The sequence below is a fragment of the Falco rusticolus genome, chromosome 8, assembly GCF_015220075.1.
Source record: "Falco rusticolus isolate bFalRus1 chromosome 8, bFalRus1.pri, whole genome shotgun sequence".
NCBI classification, from domain to species: domain Eukaryota; kingdom Metazoa; phylum Chordata; class Aves; order Falconiformes; family Falconidae; genus Falco; species Falco rusticolus.
The window spans coordinates 64,711,146-64,732,596 of NC_051194.1; the positions used below are offsets into that span (position 1 = coordinate 64,711,146).

At 44.5% G+C, this 21,451-nt stretch overlaps 1 protein-coding gene across 1 annotated transcript in view; it reads right to left on the reverse strand.

Annotated features, from left to right (window-relative positions):
- The window catches only part of SATB2 (SATB homeobox 2), a 134,131-nt gene extending 113,225 nt beyond the window's left edge, over positions 1-20,906 (reverse strand). The window contains exons 1-4 of the mRNA XM_037398642.1: positions 20,808-20,906; positions 20,155-20,362; positions 19,815-19,825; positions 291-467 (exon numbers count right to left, since the gene is read on the reverse strand). Of these exons, the coding sequence (XP_037254539.1) occupies positions 291-467; positions 19,815-19,825; positions 20,155-20,312 (346 nt within the window). The 5' untranslated portion in view covers positions 20,313-20,362; positions 20,808-20,906. The remainder of the gene's footprint in view (positions 1-290; positions 468-19,814; positions 19,826-20,154; positions 20,363-20,807) is intronic.
- Between the last annotated feature and the right edge of the window lie 545 nt (positions 20,907-21,451).

The following is a 21,451-nucleotide window of genomic DNA, read 5'->3' on the forward strand; positions in this document are numbered from 1 at the left end:
TTCCTCGAGACAGCAACCTGCCTCACCGTACAGAACAAATATGTCATGAATATGCTGGCTGATCATTATCACCATGTTTCACACTTCAGCAAGATCCAGCTAATGCTTTCTAGGCAGGCTAACAGGGTAGGGCTTGCTGTACATCTACTTTAAGATTCAGCAATCAACACAACTGATACAACCACTTCCAAGATTTGCCACCAATTTTCCTGCGTTCTCCTTACATCAAACAACCTCAGGTGCTGTCTTCTGCCAGTGCAGAGAAGGGGGAAAAGAACTTTATTGAATACCTTGTGCCTGAGCCGCAGAACTGTGGGAATACCCCAGAGCCAGGAGCGCTGTCTCCACCAGCTGGCTAAAGAGCACATCTTTGCGAACCAGAACGAACTCGGCATGCTCTTCTCGATTATCGTATTCAAGAGAGGCGTCCGACTGCTCCACCACACAAAAGACTGGAATCATCAAACCTAGATAAAAAAAAAAAACACACCAAAAAACAACAAAGCATCAATAAAAGAGGAACAAGAAGTGTGTCATACATCTCTGATTAAAGCTGTAAATTAAAACACCTCCTCGAAGGCTCATCTTAAGTAGAAATCTGCCTTTCTTCCCTGTGGGATAGCTTTTGTTTTCTTTCCAAGGGAAATACTGAAGTCTCATCACTTGAGTCATTTAAAAACCACACCAAAAGCTCCAGAGAATACGATTCAGGAACAGAATCGCAATCAGCATGAGGACGAACAAGATTTCCTAATAAGACCTTTTCAGCATCACAGAAGTTTTCTACAGTTCCATGAACACCCCTATTCTTTCAGGTCAGAGCTCCTCCACGTTCAGCCATGCGACACCTGACACACGAACGCCGCTCCTGCTTCTCTCCACAAAGCAGAGGCAGGGAGGATCAGCAGGGGCTCGTCCCCACGCAGCTCTCGGCTGGGATAGGCTTGTTTGCACATTTTCAGAGCACGGTCAGTCTTCTCACTGTGCAAGGAAAATACCCTCGCATTGATTTTGCTGAAAACAATAATCTCGTGTTGGCAGCACGGTCATGCAGACCCAGAGAGGCCAGTGGCTGTTCTCCTGCTGCATGTATGCAGAGAGTGAGAACAGCTCTCTTCGGAACAGGATCAAGGATAAGGAGGAACCACAGAAGTGGAAAACTCAGGGGGTGGTCTGGATTCAATTTTGTTCTGTTTTATTGTAAATTTACTTTTGTGGTTACAGGATCAAGTAATCTCTGGCAATAAATTGCAGGACATGAACTTAAAGGGATTCAATACTACAGACAGTAGAGGAACAAGCCAGTTTGCAGGAGATGGCCCTACAGGACTCAACACATGTGCACAGAGGGAAGACGGAACAGACGGAAAACCTACAGAACTGCACGGCCATTTCCATCGCCTGCTGCAGGCCAGGCTGTCATCAGGGCGGAGGCAAAGGAAAAACCATTACCTCTAGTCATAGAAATTTATTAGTTTGTTACTAGCTGAGGTACTAGATGAACTAGGAAATACTGGAGCAGAGACGGATCTCAGCCTAAAGCAGTTGTCCAAACGGGCTATCTAAGGTCCATAACGCTGCCAGAAAGTTCACCTCTAACTCCTGTTCTTCAGAATGAAATACAACCATTTCCAGTACGCATAACAACTATGAACAATAACTCTGTATAGGCCAGGCACAAATCACTGTATTCTTGGACCAGGCACTTCTTTAAAGAAAAAAAGAGGAGAAAGCCACATTTCAGTTCTCCTTCCGTATGAAGTCAGTTAAGCATCTTCCAGATCTTCTGCTACCAGTAGCTTCACTATCTACAAACCAATAGTTACATAACCCTCCAGAGGAGTCACCCTGCCCTGAAACAGGTTCAGTCACACCATTAACAACGGCTAAGGGACTTACATCCTCCTTGTCTTGAATTTGCAGATAATAGATTTACTTTAAAATGTATTTTAGATACACAATTCTCATTTAGTGACCTATCTGGCATGGAGCAGCTCCCAGTTTGATATTCTAACTGCAGGCCAGCAGCAGCAGCTATGAGCCACGATATCCAGTTGATGTGCTTTAGTTCTTTGTTTTAAAACACATCCTGAAGTAATGTGTAAGTAGGTTATGGCACCACATTGATGCTGCTCCCTCTTCACTGCTTGGTTCTGGGTTAAACTAATGCCTTTTGCAAGTTCAAGCAGCCAAATTCAAACACAGAGTGTTGAAAAAAACCAACCAAACAAACAAAAACCAACAAAACTTCAGTGAAAAAAATATCTCCAAGTGCTTTCTTGAAAAGACAGTGCAAAGCTGATCCTGTTCCTCTGAAATCAATGACAACATTTCTATTCTTATCAAAGGTTAAAAATTGAATTCTATTTGTACGTAAGTCATTTAACTAGTCAGAATGGAATTTAACCTCCATAAGCAACAACCATCCCCTCCTGTCGAGCATACAGTCCGTCATAGCACTTTTGAGGGGGCTGTTAGTATCTTAACAAAAGATTACAATACTTGGCCAAATGCTAAGGCTGTGATATTGGTTGTGTAAATTATGTTTTGGCAAGACAGAAAAAGTAGGTGAATGCAAACTGATGAGAGGGATGCCACAGCATCTTTTATCCTCCTGCAGATGCTTTCCTTGTCACACAACAGTCTTCCCACTTTCTCAGCACAGAAGCTGCACCTATTCTCTGTGCTCATTGTTTACTGTCTCAGTACAAGCAGGATCTCAAAAGCTAGAACTGATGCCTGATAGACAGAACTGACGGAACTGTATATGACATCACTTTATGGATGCCACAAAGGACCCACAGGACTCTTGCCCATGATGACTTCTATGACCCTTCCTGCTGCCCATGCTTGCAGGGACCCTGCTCCAGAAACAGCTTTTGCAAAAACATCTCTGAACTCAGTGACCCTGCGTTACTGATGATAAGCTGCTGTTAGTACCTTAAAAACAGAGAGCAAAGGGCAGGTTACCACATCTGCCATCACTAACCCATCCTCATGCCTCTGGTTATAGCATTCGGAATTTTACTCAAAAGCAACACTAATCCAACTTGTTTCCAAGCAAATCTCACTCCAAGGAAGTTCCATCTGCTTTTCCCTCTATTTTGCATTGGGGAGTTAAGCTATAATGTCTCCAATGGATTTATTGCCTCAAACTTCTCTGTTTCCTGACATTATCTGAAAATAAATTATCATACTCTCAGTACATTGGAATTAGAAGAAAAAACAGCTGCAGCCAAAAGCCAGCGTGCTCTTTACACACTGCTACACACCATGTCTTGCTCCTAAATGCATACATTACACCTCCAGCTGACTACAGGGCCCTTATAGAAGAGCAATGCAACTTAGTCACTGCTCATTGTCACTCTAGTTGAAGAACTTACAGCAACACCCAGAGAGCAGGAGGACCAAGCATCTACAATGAAGTCTCGCATGAGTGCTACAGCACTGCAAGCCAGCCTTACTCATAAATCCTGAAACTCCTCATCCTTTTCCCTAATGCCCCATCAGCCAGAACTACTGTCATCCTCCCTCTCCCATGCACACGCACAAAAAAGACTTAGGTCCCTTCTGCACTGAACTTCTGTGTGTTCGCTCTCCAAGCTTTACAGAGATGCTGCAGCGAACGATGCTGCACAGCTCGTGGTAGATGACATACGGCACTGATTTTCACACACGGAGAAAACAAGGGGTAATGTGAAGGCTAAAAAGGAAACAGTTTCTTTCCTTAAAGGATGAACACAATGCTGGAATGCACACAGAACATTAACAGCAATCACAAATTACACAAAAGACTTTTTCTCCTTGATGTTAATTCACTTAACTGACTTACAAGCAGCTCTTTCGTGCTTCTCACAGAGCTCTGAGCCCATATAGATAGCATCTGCATAAAATGCTAGGGGAGCATAAACAAGACCTACATAAAGGCTTTTATAAGGACATCCATACACAGCAAGAATTCCTTCTAATCCATGGAAAAGAACAGGGAAAAACTGTTCCCACTATTACCCAGAACAACCGAATGGTTAGCAGTGACCACTACCTTTGTGTAACATAGATTTTTGTAAAAAAATCAGAGATGGGATTTAAGCTCCACTGTTCTATTCGTGGAAAAGCTGCAATGTACAGAGAAGACTCTGTAAACATAGCTGTATTTTTTGCTTAGACTCTTCTAAGGGGAAGAGAAATTAAGAAGAAATTAAATATGCATCAAAGACACCTGTGTTCAAATGCACATTTTCTCCTCCTCACCCATTTCAATCCATGGCTTTATTTCACCAGGGAACAATCCATTCTTAAAAATGAAGGAAAGTGAATTTTATTTTATTCAAGAAGTAAAAACTCTGGACATTCCGCTGCATAAAACATTCATTTTTACAAAAACCCTGAAGCCCGTTAAAAGTACGATCGAACGGCAGTCATGCAGCTCTCTGGAAAACATTTTCAGTTTAAGATTTGTAAGTAAAAGCTGTAAAGTTCTAATGACCAATTAGAAGGACAAGACAGAGCAGATATTAAAAAGTCCTGCCTTGTTTCTTTTGTTCATTCGCAAATGAGACTTTGTCCAGTACATGCTCTAAAGCAAGCAATAAATGTGACACTTCATCAGCACTGAGCTTCTTTGCATTGTCCGCTTCAACATAACCATCACAGGCTTGGCGCCTAAAGCAAAAAACAAAAGGATACAGAAAGCTGAGGAGGAGGTTAAACCTATTTCAGCCACGCGCCTCTCCAGCCATTAAATAAGGAGCAGCACTTGTGTGTCCTAATAAGTATAATATGAAGTTCAACCAGTAAGAAGAGGCATCAATAAAATACATGTCTTTTTAGATTAAAATCTGTTTCCATCAGCACAAGTTCTAAGCCCTGTCTAGGTGTTATTTAATTTAATCTAATTTGAACAATTTCCAAACATCAGCTTGATTAATTTCAACAGCATGGTGTTATGGAAAGATTCACTGTACAGAGGTTGTCTAGCAGGGAATTAATAAAGAAGCCAGTTCTTAGCCCTGAGTAACATGGGGTTTTAAGATTTCCCAGATTTCTAGTGGGAATACTTCACAGCACAAGCATGTTTTCTTCTGGGAGTGAAACCCACCAAAATTATTAAAAACTGAGATCAAATGGTGGTGTCAAACCCAAAGGAAATCATTCTACAGTGGAGAGATTTTTATCAAATGAAGAAAGTGGAAAATAAAGTTTTTGTTGTTGCTGTTGTGCTTTGGGTTTGTAGGTTTTGTTTATTGGTTGGTTTTGGGTGTTTTTTTTAAACAGAACACAAACACACAGAGAGTAATCTCCCTCAAAGTCAAAGTAGATTTCTATGGTTGGGAGTTCAGAAACCAGGTCATTTATCTGAAAAGTCACAAACTACTGAAAACTCTTCATTACTGTATGCAGAAAACATTTTCCCTAGATGAGACTGTAGCGTGGGTCATTCTCTAAGCTATACAGAGAAAAGAAGGAAAGGAAAAAGAAGGAAAGGAAAAAGAAGGAAAGGAAAAAGAAGGAAAGGAAAAAGAAGGAAAGGAAAAAGAAGGAAAGGAAAAAGAAGGAAAGGAAAAAGAAGGAAAGGAAAAAGAAGGAAAGGAAAAAGAAAGAAAGGAAAAAGAAAGAAAGGAAAAAGAAAGAAAGGAAAAAGAAAGAAAGGAAAAAGAAAGAAAGGAAAGAGCAAAAAAAAAGAAATCTAGGTAACGGCAAGCGCAGAATCCACAAACGTCTATTCCCACACACACCTCGAAACACTGAATTAAGAGCAACTTCAGCTGGACTTTTAAGATGAGACCCTTACCCTACAGCAGAGACCAGAAAGCTCCATTAGGAAAGCATGGGTCATCTTGAGGAAGCTATCTAGATAAAGATTCCATACATTTAACAACAAAGCAAGCTTCCACAACTGGCAATAACCTCAGGAAACAAACTACAAACACTTCCTAAACCTAATCTGCTTCTGCCTTTTCCTTAGGCGAGAGCCCTTTATCCAGCAAAGGCAGCAAAGGGAAAGCAGTCCATTTATTTATTTCTCTTTGTGCTGCAGTGGAGCTGACCTTATGTATATTGATTTGGTATTTACCTCTCTTCCCTTTTCTTTTCAACAAATTTGAAAAATTAACCTAAATGAAGAAAACTGTTTTAAAAGGCAGAAATCAGCATCCATGCGGCACAGGGAAGGTTTGCCAGGTCTCTTCCTCACATCCTGCAGCTCTAATTGAAAAGGCAGAAACCAATTAAGTTTGACAGCTTTCTGTTATTCAGAAATACCTGAATTTCTGCATGGCCATCCCACATTGTAGCGCAACATTAATCCATCATTTCTATTCTCAAAAATTTAACACCACTACCAAGACAGAAAAAAAAAAAAGGGGGGCGAAAAAAAAAAAAGCATGCCACTTCTTCAAAATGTTGTAAACTGCAAATCCTGAGGTGATTGGAAATGAAAACCTAGTGCATATGCTAATAATCAGGAGGTTTCTGTTCAAGACTGAAGTAGCTGAACAAACATAAAATCATAGAATCATTTCGGTTGGAAAAGCCCTTTAAGATCACATATAACTAGAGAAGACTAAATCGTAATGAGGAAAGATCAACTGCATTCCAAAACAGTTTTTTTCTAAGAGGAAGGACACCTAATAGCATTTCAGAAAAAGATTTTGGTCTGCTCTCAACACCGCTTTCATTTAGACCCCATCGGAGCTGCAGCTGGTGGCGATGCGAGAGCGAGCCCTGCCGAGCCCACGGCGGCGGCGGGCCCGGGGCGCAGCCAGGCGGGACAGGCAGCGCCGCGCGTCCCCACGGTGCCACACGCGCAGCGAGGAGCAGGCCCGAAGCTGATCCCAGGTTCAGCCCACGCCTGTGCGCTTCAGTGCTGAGGTGGAAGAGGCAGAGCTCACACGTTTCACCAAGGGTTAGTCACGTCCATTAAGGCTCCCTTCCAAGCTACTCCATAAATTATACATATAATTAAATCGGACAGAATATAAGCTGTTGGCACTTAACTTATTTACAATAAATGCTTGGTTTGGGTAAATGGACTGCGTTTCAGCCTTTTACGTATCAAGTACCAGCTTACAACAGTCTCATTATGAGGCTGAGAATTCTTCCACTGTAAATCTTTTTTAATGGGGACTGGAGGAATGACTTTGCAGTTGTTTGTCATTAACCACTCGGAACCACGTGAAGAAAGCTGCGTGTACACGCTGACAGGCGGCCAGCGGGAAATCTCTATGACAAATACAGGAGACCATATCAGGATCTTCACAACTGCACGGTCCTATGCAAAACAAAAGTGTCAAGCACCTCATCACAGCAAAAGGTTTTGTTTAAACACAAGGACCTCACTTTCTGCTAATCCTCCGCTCTCCAACGCATCCCAGACAAAACGCGAGGTAGCTGATTTTGCACATAGCCAGTAACGTGATGCTGTTAAACTCCTACTCTTCACGGGTTTACAAGCCCGTTGCAAATAATTTGTTCCAGGCTGCAATTTGGTAAAGAAGAGCTCAGTCCACAGATTATTTTAATACGTTTGCCAAAGAAACAGAATCATGTTAAATAACATTACATTGTAGAATTTTTCTTCTTAGGAGAGCCAGAGGAAGTAGAACTAAGGACAATATCTTTCTCCTCCTCCTCAGTTATTTTTTCTGGCTTTGCATATTCAAATAAATCTGTAGGCAGGAAATGCATTTCTACAGATTGTATTTTAGCCAACGGTAAATGCAAACCACAAGATATTATTTACATCCTTCTTCAGCTTCCAGTCCTTTCTGCGGCTTCAGTCTCCCGACCATCACAACTATCCCAGATCTCAGGAGGAAATCTTACAAAGAAGTCGCTGCAGATGTCCCCTGCTTCTGACAGCTTAACTAGCCAAAGAACCCTTCCCTTAGCTGAAATAACAGCTTTACTGTTTAACACAAAATATTCCAGGCTACTATCCCACCACAGAAACATATTACGAAACTCGTAACTTGATTTGATAATACTTGAGTTTCTCAAAAAACACAGAAGTAGAAAAGAAAAAGTGGTATTCAGAGCATGTGCTGAGATGAACGAGAACTGCGAAACAGAGGGATGTGAGAACTGCGAAACAGAGGGACACGGGGATTTGCCTCGCGCGCCCGGGGCAGGAGCGTTCCCCGCAGGAGGCGAGGCCTTTTGTTAGCCGGAGCCGACCAACTGCTCCCGCCAACGCACCCCTCTGCCTCTGCCAAACCAGCCGCGCTAGCTCAACCCAACTTGGAAGCCCTGGCACCAGCCAGGTTCAAAGGGCAAGAACGGGAGCAGCCCGGGGCTGTGCCGCTGGGTGCAGGGACAGCAGGCGCCGGCAGCCAGCAGGCAGGCGCAACGCAACGGGGGGACCCAGCACTGCCAGCTCTCCCCTAAGCGAGAGGGAGGTGAGGGGTGATAACCCAGACCTCCACACGCGGTTTTAAAGCAGCCCAAGTCCGAAGGCAGCACAAACAGCTGTCCCTGTTGTCACGGCAGAAAGCTGGGCTTGCCCTGCCAGCCCCCCCGCGCCGTGCAGAGCGCCCGTGGCAGCACCAGCGCCGCGCGTTCAGCCAGGACCACGCGCAGCCACCCCAGCTCGCCCAATGCAGTCGTGGAATCGTTTCGGTTGGAAAAGACGCTTCAGACCATCAAGCCCAACCGTTTGCGTCAAAAGGCAAAGGTGAAGACACGATAGCTACATTTTTCCCCAAATAAAACAAGCTCTGTTGTTTCAAATTGTTTCCCAGTTAAAAACGAAGCAAAAATCCCCCCACAGCAGTACTTCATAATATGAAATAATGGAAAATACACTTCTTTCACTCAAGACCAGTCAAGGAAACGCTTTTAAATGAAACTGGTGTGTTTTTTTAAAAAAAATCATCTTAAGCCATTAATTTCCTATAAGTTTTAGGTTTTGGTTACTGTAACTTAAAAACAAGTTTAGGGTTCGAAGGGGGGTCTGCTTTGGGGGGACTGCTTTCTGTTGTTTTTCTCTCAACTAGGTAACAAAACTCGCCTAAGGGGCCGAGACTCTCTATGCCAAGTTCCACCCAGAATTAATTTTAATGACCAGCATTTTTAAACCCTGAAAACTGGAACCACTAATAAGCCTTTAACTTCGGTGGTGCTAGCAGATGCCACCATATTATGTAATTTTTAAACTAAAAAACATCTTCTAGCAAAAGCATTTTAATGAAGGTTCTATTAACTAGTCTCCTGGTACTGGGATAAGTCCCCTGGAATGTAACAGAAAAGCTTTCGTAGCTGGTTTGAGGTTTCATTTCTGGAGAAGAGCTGCGTACCACGCTCGGGCCCGTTCTCAGATCTCCGCTGGGACCCACCAGCAAGCTCTCTCCTCCTTCGTGTCCGTTTCCTCTGTGAACCTGCCTCTAGCAAGAAAGAGATAAAATCGTATGACGCCTCCTTCATGTTGCCAGATAAAGAGCTGAATGGCGAGTCTAATGTGACGGCTGCACCTACATCTCTGTCTCCAAGCCCAACTGCAGGCTCCAGCCCTAAGCCAAGCCGCCCGGATCTGCAACTGCTGTAATCCTAGCCTCCTTGCCTCCTTCCCTCGTGTCTTCTAGATACTGGCAGCATCAGAAAACCCTATTTCTACGCGACAATGTCAACAGATACGGCAGAACTGGTTACGGGCAAAGTTACAAGTACGGGCGCAGGAGGACAAGCTACACCAAACACTGCCTCAGAATGCAGGTCATCAGACTCCAGGGTTCCTGACAGAGGCCTCCACCCTGCTGCACCTTCAGCAAGGGTTCAGCTACCGCCACCACAACATCACTACCAGGTGGTATTTTTCTGGTATAAGGAGACCACAGAAGTCTTCATCAGAACTTCAGCAGGAAAACAGAGGAGAGAACCACAACCAAGAAACAGCAGGAGCCATGCCCTCATTCCATCCTCTAGAAAGCAGCTCACTACCCGCTCTGTCTCCTGTTTTACCAGTCAATACGCAGAGAGCCTTCAGACAGCCTGCACCCACGGCCCTTTAAGGGTCAGGAACTGGCATCTGGGGCTTGGACTTTACTTATAACTCCAGTCTTCCACACCCCACACACCCCCCAGAGTGAGCAACTTCTGAGCAGCATTCTCTCATGCTCCTTTTTCAAGGGCAGAAGATCAAGAGCTGTGCGGGAAGCACTCCACATTTTCACAAAGATGAGATCACGCATTTGACAGCTATCCATTTGAACATTATTCTTTTGGGAACATTTACTCTTACCAGCCAGCAGATCACACAAACGGTTTTTAATAACTCCCACATCTTTACCAAACAAGTCATGAGGCTGAGGAACAAGAGCGAAGAGGTACACCCTCTCTCAGGTGCACACAGCACACTTACTTCGTGCAGCCAGTTAGTGATATTTTGGGGTGAGAGTGGGAAGGACCTACCTGCAGGCTGACCTACTGTGTGTGGATTCCCTGGTGAAGAGTCACCAGTCCCTGCTTTTGGGGCTCAACAGGCTGAATTACTACAACATTACATACACAGCGCTACAGTGGAGAATCAGATACTTCTGCTAGCGCAAATCCATGTGCTCGCTGAGAGGTGTTAGCCAAAGAAAGCAGATTACATCTGCTCTCCAAAGGCTGAACTGGCTCCCAGTTCACTCTCGGATGCCATTCCAAATGTTGATTTGTAAAGCTGTATGGTACATGACTGGAGCCAAGGCTACCGTACAGAGGATCCCTCTTTCCACGTATGGTACAGCAGAAAGGATGCTTCTGCCTACAGCTCTAGCACTCAGCTTCAGGGAAAAAGGAGAGCCAGGTTCCCTCAGCCTTGGCCTCCACCCACAGTTCGGTCCCTTCCCAAGCGCCACACAGCTGCGGTGCTGCCCGCACGGGGTCCTTCTGCCTGCAGGGTTTTCATCAGAAGACTGAGATGGTGAGGTAGCTACAGGGTCACAGAAGAGTCAGCCCCAGGCAGCAATGGCTTACGATACTGGCACACACGTCCACAGATTTGGAGAGGCAAAAAAGCGGGGGAAAAACAAAGCAGCACAGCTTTTTATTTTGAAGGAGAAGTAAGTGTTTTTCACTACTCTCTACCTGTCCATGGCATTCTCTGAGCTTCTCTGTTTGGTAGGTCAGTATAACACCGCAATCGTATCAATATAATCAGGAAGGCTCAAGCCAGTAACAGAAACGTTACAGTCACGCTTATGGCAAACCCGGACACTTGGGTAATGCCTGATATGACCTTTACATCAAGCAGTATGCCTACTTGCTGCATACTTGCTCACAGGAGCCCATCTGAAGCCTACCATCCAGACTTCTAGCTTGAGCAACAAACTCTACTTAAAAAAAAGAAAAATTAAAAAAAAAAAAAAAAAGCCCACACTTGTGTTACTCTGCATTTTCTCCAAGTCTAAAAATTGGTAGAGTGTATGACAGGTCCACCTCATTTTTCTTAATGATGTTTTTATTATTCTTTCACTCAATTAAAACAGAAATGGATATTGCATCTTCTGACTGTATAATTGTTATTGTAATCTGTTTTCGATCACTGCTTGGGAAATGGGTCCAAAACAACATAAACTATCCACAGCCTCAGAATACAAGTCATTTTCTTTTACTACGATACTTAAAGAGACATCTATCATGTTGCTCTGCTAGCATGTTTGTATTATGGCAAAAAAGTTATTTGTAAGTTGGGAAAAAACATTACGAAAATCACCTTTTACTCCGAAGTATTATATAACTCATAATTTATAACTACATTTCTTAATAACCATTCAAAATAATAAGGCTGGAAATTGTGCACATCTAATTTTAATATATAAATAATGGAAATGCATATAAACCAAAATATGCTCAAAATAGGAATTTATATTACTCTCAAAAAATAGTCTGGTTATAGTTTTGAAAATGACATGCTTCATTTCCAATATATGCCTGTCAGCTAAATTTATGACAAAACACTCTCTGTGAGTTTAGATTACCAGGATGGTAAATACTTCTATGTGAGTTTCCTCACTTATCTGAAGTTTCCATCCAAATGCCGACGAAGTCAGCAACTTCTAGAGTGAAGTGTCGGCAATACACAAGTAAAAACAGACTAATCCAGCTGCTTCTCAACATTATACAAATAGAATAGAACATAGAACGGGGGGGTGGGGGGGTGGGGGGAGCAGAGAGAGTAACCTTGCGGCTGTATGCAGTGATACAAATCACAGTTCTTGGTACAAGAAACTCCCCCCACGACATCTCTTGCCAGATTTAGTACTTTTGGAAAGATCTGCTGTCAATAGACTGTCTTTTAATCTCAGCGTGTGTCTTTGGGGAACAAATAAGGAGGGAGCACATTGAAGTGGGAGACATTTCTACTGCACTCTGAAAATGCAGTGGGCGGATGGTTATCTCAAGAGATGCTGCAGCTTCATCTAAAATATAGTCTGCCAGGTTATTTTTATTAATCTTTTTCTGAGCTTTTTTACCTTGCTGACATTGCTACTAACAAGGTACAGTTGTGCTGTGACTGTTTAATATTGCATGTCCACCTGAAACAAGGGCATCAGTTAGAGCAAAATGACTGACAATTTTTACTATTAGCCAGGTAATTTTCTATTTAGAAAACAAGTCATATGCTTAAACTCCTATCTAGAGCTACCTGCCTCTTCAATTTCTTCCTGTTCCCTTCATACAGCTTCTACAAATAATGACAATCTTCTCTTTTTCCTAACATTGCTGCATGTAGCATCAATAATCATTCAGCATTTGCCAGGAAATGTAAAATGTATCTCGAGTTCAGACACGAGATCCCTGCCCTAGCATCCAGCTTACAATACTAGCAATGCAGGGCTCACACTCCATCTTTTAAGCAACCCTGTACATTGTTTGTGTAGCTTTACCCCAAGTAGAAATGCCTCCTGGAAGGAAGTTTTACGGAAGTCCTTGGATATTAGCAACATCAGTGTCCACATCTTTAAAAATCACAGTAAGAATTACACTTAAAAAAAACCAAAAACCCAAAACAAAAACAAAACAAAAAACCCCTTTCAAACATTGTTTATAAGGGTTTCACAATGTCAGCAGCCTTAAATTGCCAATAGACAAATGCTGACATCTTGGTATATTTATAAATCTTCAGAGGATACCAGCAGAGCTAGTACACATATTTAAAAAGAAAAAACAACTTAAATTTTTACGAGTTCTCTAAAATAAAGGAAATAAAATTGGAAATATGAAATGAAATGTTTTTCCCTTACTATTATTTGGATCTCTGCAAATGAAGACAGGGATAAAGAACACACAACAGCTGAGGTACATGCTTTTGTGCAAAACACAGGAACTCTGGGGAAAAAAAAAATAAAATCCTAACTATAGACCTGCGACAATATGGATGACATGAGGTGCTGGCTGCGAACATACCAGACGTTAAAGCAGTCAACACTTGTGAATCGCCACAAGAGCCTCATCTAGATGGGCTAACAATTCCCCTCAAACTAAACGGCAAAGCTATTTTCTGTCTCTGGTACCACGAATCGACGTATACTCACTCGTGTGCCATCCCACAGCAGAGACCCCACCGAGGAGCGTTCTGCACCAAGTACGCACTTGTTGGAGGGCGGGTTTTTCTGGTATGGCTAGAGGCTAGAAAACATTTCTCAGAAGCCATCAAATCCTCAGCTGCCTTTTGTCTGCTGTGACTATTTCTTACATCTGCATTAGTGACACATGCCATCGTGGGGACCAGTGCATCTGACCCAGGCCATTTGGTACAGCAGGAACCAATTACCACAAGACAATTTTTCCAAAGTTAGAAAGGGCACCCATTCCTCCTCCAGTGCAGCAGGCTGGTTTCAAAACCACTTTGAGCTTCAAAAGGGGAGCACGCTTGTGCGGTGGTTACAGAGTCTGAACCAGGCACAGGTTATCTTGAACAAACCCCCATCGTACCAATTTAAAGGGACTTGGTAATACTTTATACCTTGAAAAACTGGGCCTCTAATCCTAAAACACAGCAGTAGTTACTAATTTAACTAAATTATGAGGGATGGTAATTAAAGGCCTAACTTATCTATGCCTTGCAATTTCGGATTCGAAATAAAATCTTCCAGAGTTTTACAGATTTTCAGTTATTTTGAAAAGTTTAAAAATAAGATTTAAAAGCAGGTTGGGGACTGCTCCATCACAAAAATAATAAGAGTTTGCCTAAACAGGTCACACAGCTGTTCGGCAAATATAAATACATGACTGCAGTAAAACTGGCTTCATTTTACAACATCATAGATGCCATACTGTATTACCATCTTCTGTGTCAATGGGAGTTGACAAAAATCTTACTGGTCCAAGTATTTTACTTAAGCTCCAAATCACCACTGTGGCCCTTTTCCTCCCCATTCCACACAGACAGCTTTAAGGAAAGCAGCAGTAATAGAAAGTAACTGGAAAAATACATATTCCAACTAGCATCTCCATGAAAAATATTAAACTCAAGTACTTTTAAAGGTATTTTAAAGTAACTGGTACCCTCTGAAAGTCTGTGCCACAAACTAGAAATTTTAAATATGACATATCTGTCTATTCAAACGACAACTTGATTACCATTACATCATGCCAGGTTTTTTGTACTTTTAAATCTAGATAAAATATTCAGTACAGTAAAATAATTTAGATAGAACAGAAAGACTCCCCAAAATTAAGTATTTAGGAAAGACATCTTTAAACCTCACCTTTAAGTCTTTATTCGTAACAATGAAAGTTTAATACTGGTTTTCTTCCTTTGATGTCTAAATCCTCCCTCTAAATTCTGAGTGAGAAATATGCTGCTATTTAATTTCTTGAAAATATGTTTCCTCACTTGTGTCTTTATAGTTTTCGACACGGTTTTACGACCTTCTTCAGGCATAGAAACATTCTGGGGAGTCACTGACAGACTCACCTTAACAGGCATTTTCAGTCACCCTATAAATAATTGATAGTAAATACACTCTGTTCTATCCCAGTGAAAGTAAGAATAGGCAGGACCCGATTTATAAAGGGGGGGGGGGGGGGGGGGGGAAGAGTTAACAAAGACTTTTTCAAAGACGCTGGTTTCTTTTTCTTTCCTTTGGTTCACGATGGGAATAACAGCATCTAGTTATCTAATGTGGCCATGGGTATGGGGCAGGGAGGAAGCGGGAAGATGACTCAAAACACTTAGGAACCATTGTGGGAAAAAATAAAGTTCTTACTACAGCTAATCTTGACTCTTGAATTCAAAATTGTCAGTGGCTTTCTGCAGATGCAACTTAAGAGTTCCAAAATTACTCTAAACATCAAATTACGCCTAGGTCACCGAATGGGTGGATACCCTATATTCTGTTTAATGTGTATGTTCAATTGCATGTGTATTTTAACTAACTGCATCTTTATTTTAATAACAGACCAAGTCCTGAAAACACATAAAGACAGACTATTTTTCTACCTCAGCAAAAATACAGCTGATACCCTGCATGACCCTTCAGGAGTGACTGCTCTGTTTATTCTATTTACATGACATAATCGGATTGGAAAAGGAGGGTGAGGGGTGGAAATCAGCAAAAAGACCAGAAACACATTTTTAACCATCGGTCATGAATAAGAAATCACTGCCTTGCTCTTCTTGCTGTTCCTGTTAAATTAGAGGTCTCTTCCTCATTATGGATCAGAAACACGCAAAGTCCAAGAATTTACATTTCCTGATAATCCTTACTGAATTATACCAAAGTACATACAAGGCAACATTTTCCATCTATTCTGCAACAGATAAAACATAAGATATATTCGCACACTGCTGCGTCCTGAACTAACAAGGATTTGCAGCTTTCATGCTGCTGTATCTCGATGCATTTAATTCTTTCGCACAGCTACGTACTTCTTTCAGGCAGCAGAAGATGCCCTTCACCTAGGAACCTAGGCAGGGAGACTAAAACCTAACCTCTCACTTTCCTCAGTTCGTAAGGACAAGGGAAACGTGCTTCTCTACTCTGTTCAGGATGCCATTTAGAGCTAATGTTAACTAACCATTTAGAAGAGAGGAGAAAATTTGATCAAGCTGTACTCTCCCGTCTGCACAGAAGTGGATTTTCTCTCCAGTAAAGTACTTTAAATCCTTGTAAAAGATGTAAAAGGTAGCACACACCCTACTGCATCTTAGCAGAAATACTTAGAATGGATTTTGACAAACAGCTTTTTAACCATCCCTCAGTCGGCATTTCTGTTGCCCCAGAAATATATTGGAACAGATTTCCAACTACACCTAAGCAGACAAGACCATGACACATCAGAACTTTACAGAGCTTACAGCAATTTGCAGCAGCGCTCCGAAGAGGCACTGCAGCCACATTTCTGGTCCATCTGACTTTGAACGAGCACAGTAACCAGCTACTGATTAACATCCCAATCATACGATTTAGTTGGGATTGTCTGAAAGTTTTCTCCTCCATTAATATTCCGTAAATTAAATCACACGTTTTAACAGTTAAAGGACTAAGAACATATTAATATCAGACTGCATCAAGCTAATCTAACCAGCAAATTTTTTTGCTCCAAATTTGAATGCGTTTCCTTGGCTATATTTTGGTTCTACATTTCTATTTCAGTGAAATCAAACGTCAAAACAGCTCGTTCTGCACACTGGCATTTTAAGTTGCATTCAGAGGCTTTTGATGCTTAATTTCTACGCTTTTCAAAATCAGCACATACATAGATATATAGATACATAGATACAGATATGCACATCCACTCATACACAAACAGGTTCATGAACTGCAATCAACAATTTTGTAAATATAAGTTTCCTAGCCATTAATCATCCCCTTTTTTTTTTTAATCCTTATGGAGTGAATTACTAACTGAGAGGAGACGCCAATTCTAGTAAGTGAATGTTACCCAACAGGGATATAAAGCTGTCAACACCATAGTGCTCTTGCTTGCTCTAAACTCTCTCCCAGGCTTCATATGTGTTTTAAAGCGATATTAGCCTTTTTTTCCCAAGGACCTTTATAAAACCTGCCTCTCCTGAACAACTGAGCACTTGCACTTTATTACATACAGGTTTTAAAACAGACCAGTTAGATAACTGCTGAAACGTTTCACGAAGTACTGGGTTAGTTAGGCAAACCAAAACTGGAATTTTATACACAGGACTGACACTAACAACACCGTAAACAGTAACAAAACTTTCAAATCCCCTATTAAACACAACCTTTAAGACCCCGTTTATCTTTTTAGTGACCTTCCCTAGTTTATTATAGCTGCTATAATGGCCCTTTGAATTAAGCACATTCACATTTGGAATAATAGAAAGGAGAGTCACAGGGCAAAATTTCTCCTGAGAGCAACTCATTTTCCGTCTGCACTACAGAAGCTTATTGTAAACCACATTTTCATTCACAAATCTAGAGAGAAAGCTAAGAACACCCACAGCACTGTAGCATTTCCCTATTCCTCAGGGAAGTCACTGGAAAAATAATTGTAGCAAACACTAAGATTATAAAACTTGTTACCAAAGGTCATCAGTCTCATCACAGCACCAGTCATTTGAGAGCTTATTGCTCTGTTCTCAGGGATTAAGTTCAGAAACAGGTATTGCTACAGCAAAAAACCACTTGACAAGTAGGAAGGTATTTCAGCATTTACATATTCAAGGCCCAAAATAAGACTAATAAAAGAATTACTAGCATCTGCCTTTACTTTCAAAACTTTTAGATACACTTTACAGAACAAACAAAAATTAAAACTAAAATGGTCTCTAGCTTCTAGTGAAGTATTTGGGGTTTTTTTCCCAAATTGAGTTCACATTCAATGAATATTAGCGCTGTTCAAAGCCTGAAAAATAAGAACAAACTGAAAGACTAACAACTGAAGCCCTAGATGCCATTTCACTAAGATTTTCAATAGCTTCCTCTTCATCAAACACTAAGAACAATACTAAAAGAGCCTTTATTAATATTTATTTGAAGAGAAGTTTTGCCCTAATTTGTCAGTATATTTATTAAAGGCAATTCTTTCCATGAGTATCTACAGCTCCATTTCACAACTCGAGTGAAAAAACTAACATCACAGAGATCACTGCAAAGATAGACTTCCAGAAATACCCGAAACGGCGCGATCTGCATTCAGAAAAAGATCACTTGGTCACACAGGTTCTTAAAGATCAAACTTGAAAAAGACCAGAGGAAAAAAATATCTGGAAATTAGCTATGTTGATTTATCTTGAGAGCATTTCCAGGAGGAAAAAAAATGAAATCAATTTTAAGCAGCACCATTATCTTATTAAAAAAATCTACCTTAACTGATTTAGTATTGAGTATTATAGAACCTAGGTAAGTATTCAGACAAGAATAATTTTCTTCTTGCTTTCAGTATCAATAAGGAGTAATGAATAAGCTTTATTATGAAAAGCATAAAACCAAAGAGATTGAGACTGTTTAAAGAACACTAGCCAAGGGGAAAAAAAAAATAAATTATTCCTGCATTTCCTATTCCCCCACACTTTTACACTCCAGTCTACACCGACTTTATAAATGAGCTGAAGAGTAATGAAAGAAAATGTAAGCTCTTAAAAGTTTGCTTTCAGAAACGTGGAGTATTTGTCTTAAGTGGAAGAAATCTTCCATAAGCTAACAGGCCAGGTTCAAGCTGAGCCACTGATACAACTATAAAAGCCGGCAAACTTCTCCTGGCTAACACAGCTGCAACTGGAAAGCAACATATATATTCCAAAACATTTTAAAACATTCCTTTAAAGTATATTTTTATAAATGCCCCAAGGAGAATGAGTTTAGCTCCAGATCTAACACCCCCTTTAAAATGAAGCCGCTGTAACAGCTTATCTTGAGAAAGGCATCCAAAACTACATATATTACCTTTTATATGATTAAATAGTTCATTTTTACAATTACTCAACAAATTATTTCTCCACCAATTTGTAAGTGGAATAATACTAAAGTCTTCCACTGCAAAGCTTTTTCCGCGTATTAGATGAACACGCAGAAGAAGCGTAAAAAAGACAGTCACCCAAGAAACATGAAAAACTGGTGCAATCTCTTACCCTTCATTAGGTGTATGAATGAATCCTACGTTTTTAAAGTAAAAAAAAAAAATCTGCTGTCCCTTAGCAAACTTCAGCAATTAGGAAGCCTATTGAGCCAAAGAGGTCTAAAACAAGCATCTTAATGGTAAAATCGCTAAATAAACCTCACGTAATGGAGAGTCATGTGACGATCATATCAAAGTATCTCTTGAAATGTCATTTACACAAACTCTTTGTGTACAAACAACTACATTTGAGTGTCACCCCTCTCCACATTTAAAAAAAAGTACACAGCTGGGGGAGGGGGGGTTAAGGTAAAGTTATTTGTGGCCTGTCCTGCATTATTTTGCTCGCAACATCTGGCTAACCTCATGACTTGTAAATCTGTTTTTCCTAAGACGAGGCTGCACTGCGTTAAATGCAACAGCATCAGAATCAAGATGAAAATAAAGAAGGCGTTTAGAAGCAGCTGGAAAATTTAGCTGCTTGGAACCTTGGAACAACAAAGCTGGGGGGGGGGGGGGGGGGGCAACCACGCGTGTCACTGAAACATGCCCTAAACACAAAAGTCACCAGCAGCAGCGAGGGAGCAGAGCAAGTGTGGCAGCCATCCTGAAGCCCCGCACGAAGGCTGCAGACCCCGCTCGGCGGTCGCACCGAAAGCGCTGCCCCGGCCCCGGCCAAGGCCGGCTGCCGCAGGTCGCTCCCTGCGGGAGGGATCGAGTGCCCGGGCGCAGAGATGCGCGCTGCCGCCCGCCGCGCCCGCAGCCCCCGAGCCCGGCCCGCACCGACCCCGCGCCCCCCGCCGCCCTGCTCGACCCGCGGCCGTGCCCCCGGGGCCCTGGCGAGGCGGGGACTGCGCCGGCGGCCGCCCGCCCCCCGTCCCGCGACGGGCGCCGACAGCGCCGGGCTCGGCCGGGCCCGCCGTGAGCCGCCCGCCGCGAAGGCCTCCCAGGAGCGGGCCGGGCCGCGGGCGGCGCCGGGCGGCTCAGCGCCTGCCGGGGCCGCGGGCGACAGCGCGGACCTGCCGGCACCCCGCACGGCGCCGCCCGCCCGCCCGCCACACGCCGCCCCGGGCCGCCAGCCGGGCCGGGGCAGGGTGCCGCCGAGAGCGCGCCCGCTCCGTTACCTCCCACGGCTTGGCGACGGCGCCGTTGGGCCTCCCGCGGGTGCCCATGGGGCTGCCGTTCTGCTCCAGCCGGGCCACCTTCCCGGGCGGGGGGCCTTTGACGTCGGGGCTGCCGCTGCCTCTGTCCGGGCTGTCCCGCAGGCAGGGGCTCTCACTTCTCCGCTCCATGCTCGGAGACGCGGCTCCCGCTGGCAGGTCGCAGTAGAAGGAGCACGGACCTAGGGCGAGAGAGACAAGGGGCGCTTCAGCGGCCGCCGGCCCGCCCCGCCGCCCGGCCCCGGGCCCCCCGCCCCGCAGCGCGCCCCCCGGGCCGCTCAGCCCCGCGGCGGACGGCCGGGCGCCTCGCCTCAAGCCGCCAGCCCGGCCCCGACCCGCCGCGGCCGGGGGCTGGCAGCGCTGCGCCCCGGTGCCCATCGCGCCGGGCGGGCTGGGGTAGGGGCAGGGGCAGGCAGCCCGCCCGCCGCAGCCAGGTGCTGCGCCCCCACTCCGGCCTCGGCGCGCCCCGGGGGCCGCGGGGAAGCGGCTGCCCGCCCGGGCGGCCCCGCCGGCACGGCCCCGCTGGCACAGCCCCGCCGCGCCGGCCAGCTGTGCAGCCCGGGAGCAGCCGGCTGCCGGCGCGGAAGCCTCTAGCGAGCGGCTCCCGGGAGCTGCCGCTGTACTTACTGCTTATAGCCTGTCTGTAAGTTGGCTGAGTTGGGCTCTGTCCATGGATCAGAAGTAGAGAATCCAGGGTGGAAAGTTTCTTGTTTCCTCCTCGCACGCCGCTTTCTTCGCTTCTACGCCTTCCCCCCACCCCCAGCCCCCTCCTTGCCCTCCGCCGGGGTGCCGGGGCGGCGGCGCGGGGCGGCAGGGGCCGCGGCCCCTTCCCGGAGGTCCCGGGCGGCGAGCGGCGCGGAGCGGAGTGGAGCGGGCGGGGCGGGGGCGCGGGGAGCCGCGGGGCCGCCGGCCGCGGCGCGGAGGAGCGGGGAGAGGGAGCCGGCTTCTCACACCTTCCGCGCAGCAGATCGATACCGGGGGAGACGGGGGGAGAAGAGGAGGAGGGAGCGCCGCTCTCCCGGGCGCGGCGGCGGCGGCGGCGGGTGCCCGGCGGCGCGGGGAAGCGGCGGCGGCGGCGGCGGCCCCCGGTGTGTCACTTTCAGTCGCTCCCTCCTCTGCCGGCGACAGCAGCGGCAGGAGGGACTCGCCACAGAGCGCGGAGAAACGGTTATTAGTTGCGTTGAGTCATCGAGGCAGAGTGAGTCCTTTTGGGGTTGTCCTTGGTTTCGGGTTCGGTGCGTGTGCGCGCCCGTGTGTGTGCGCGCGCGCGC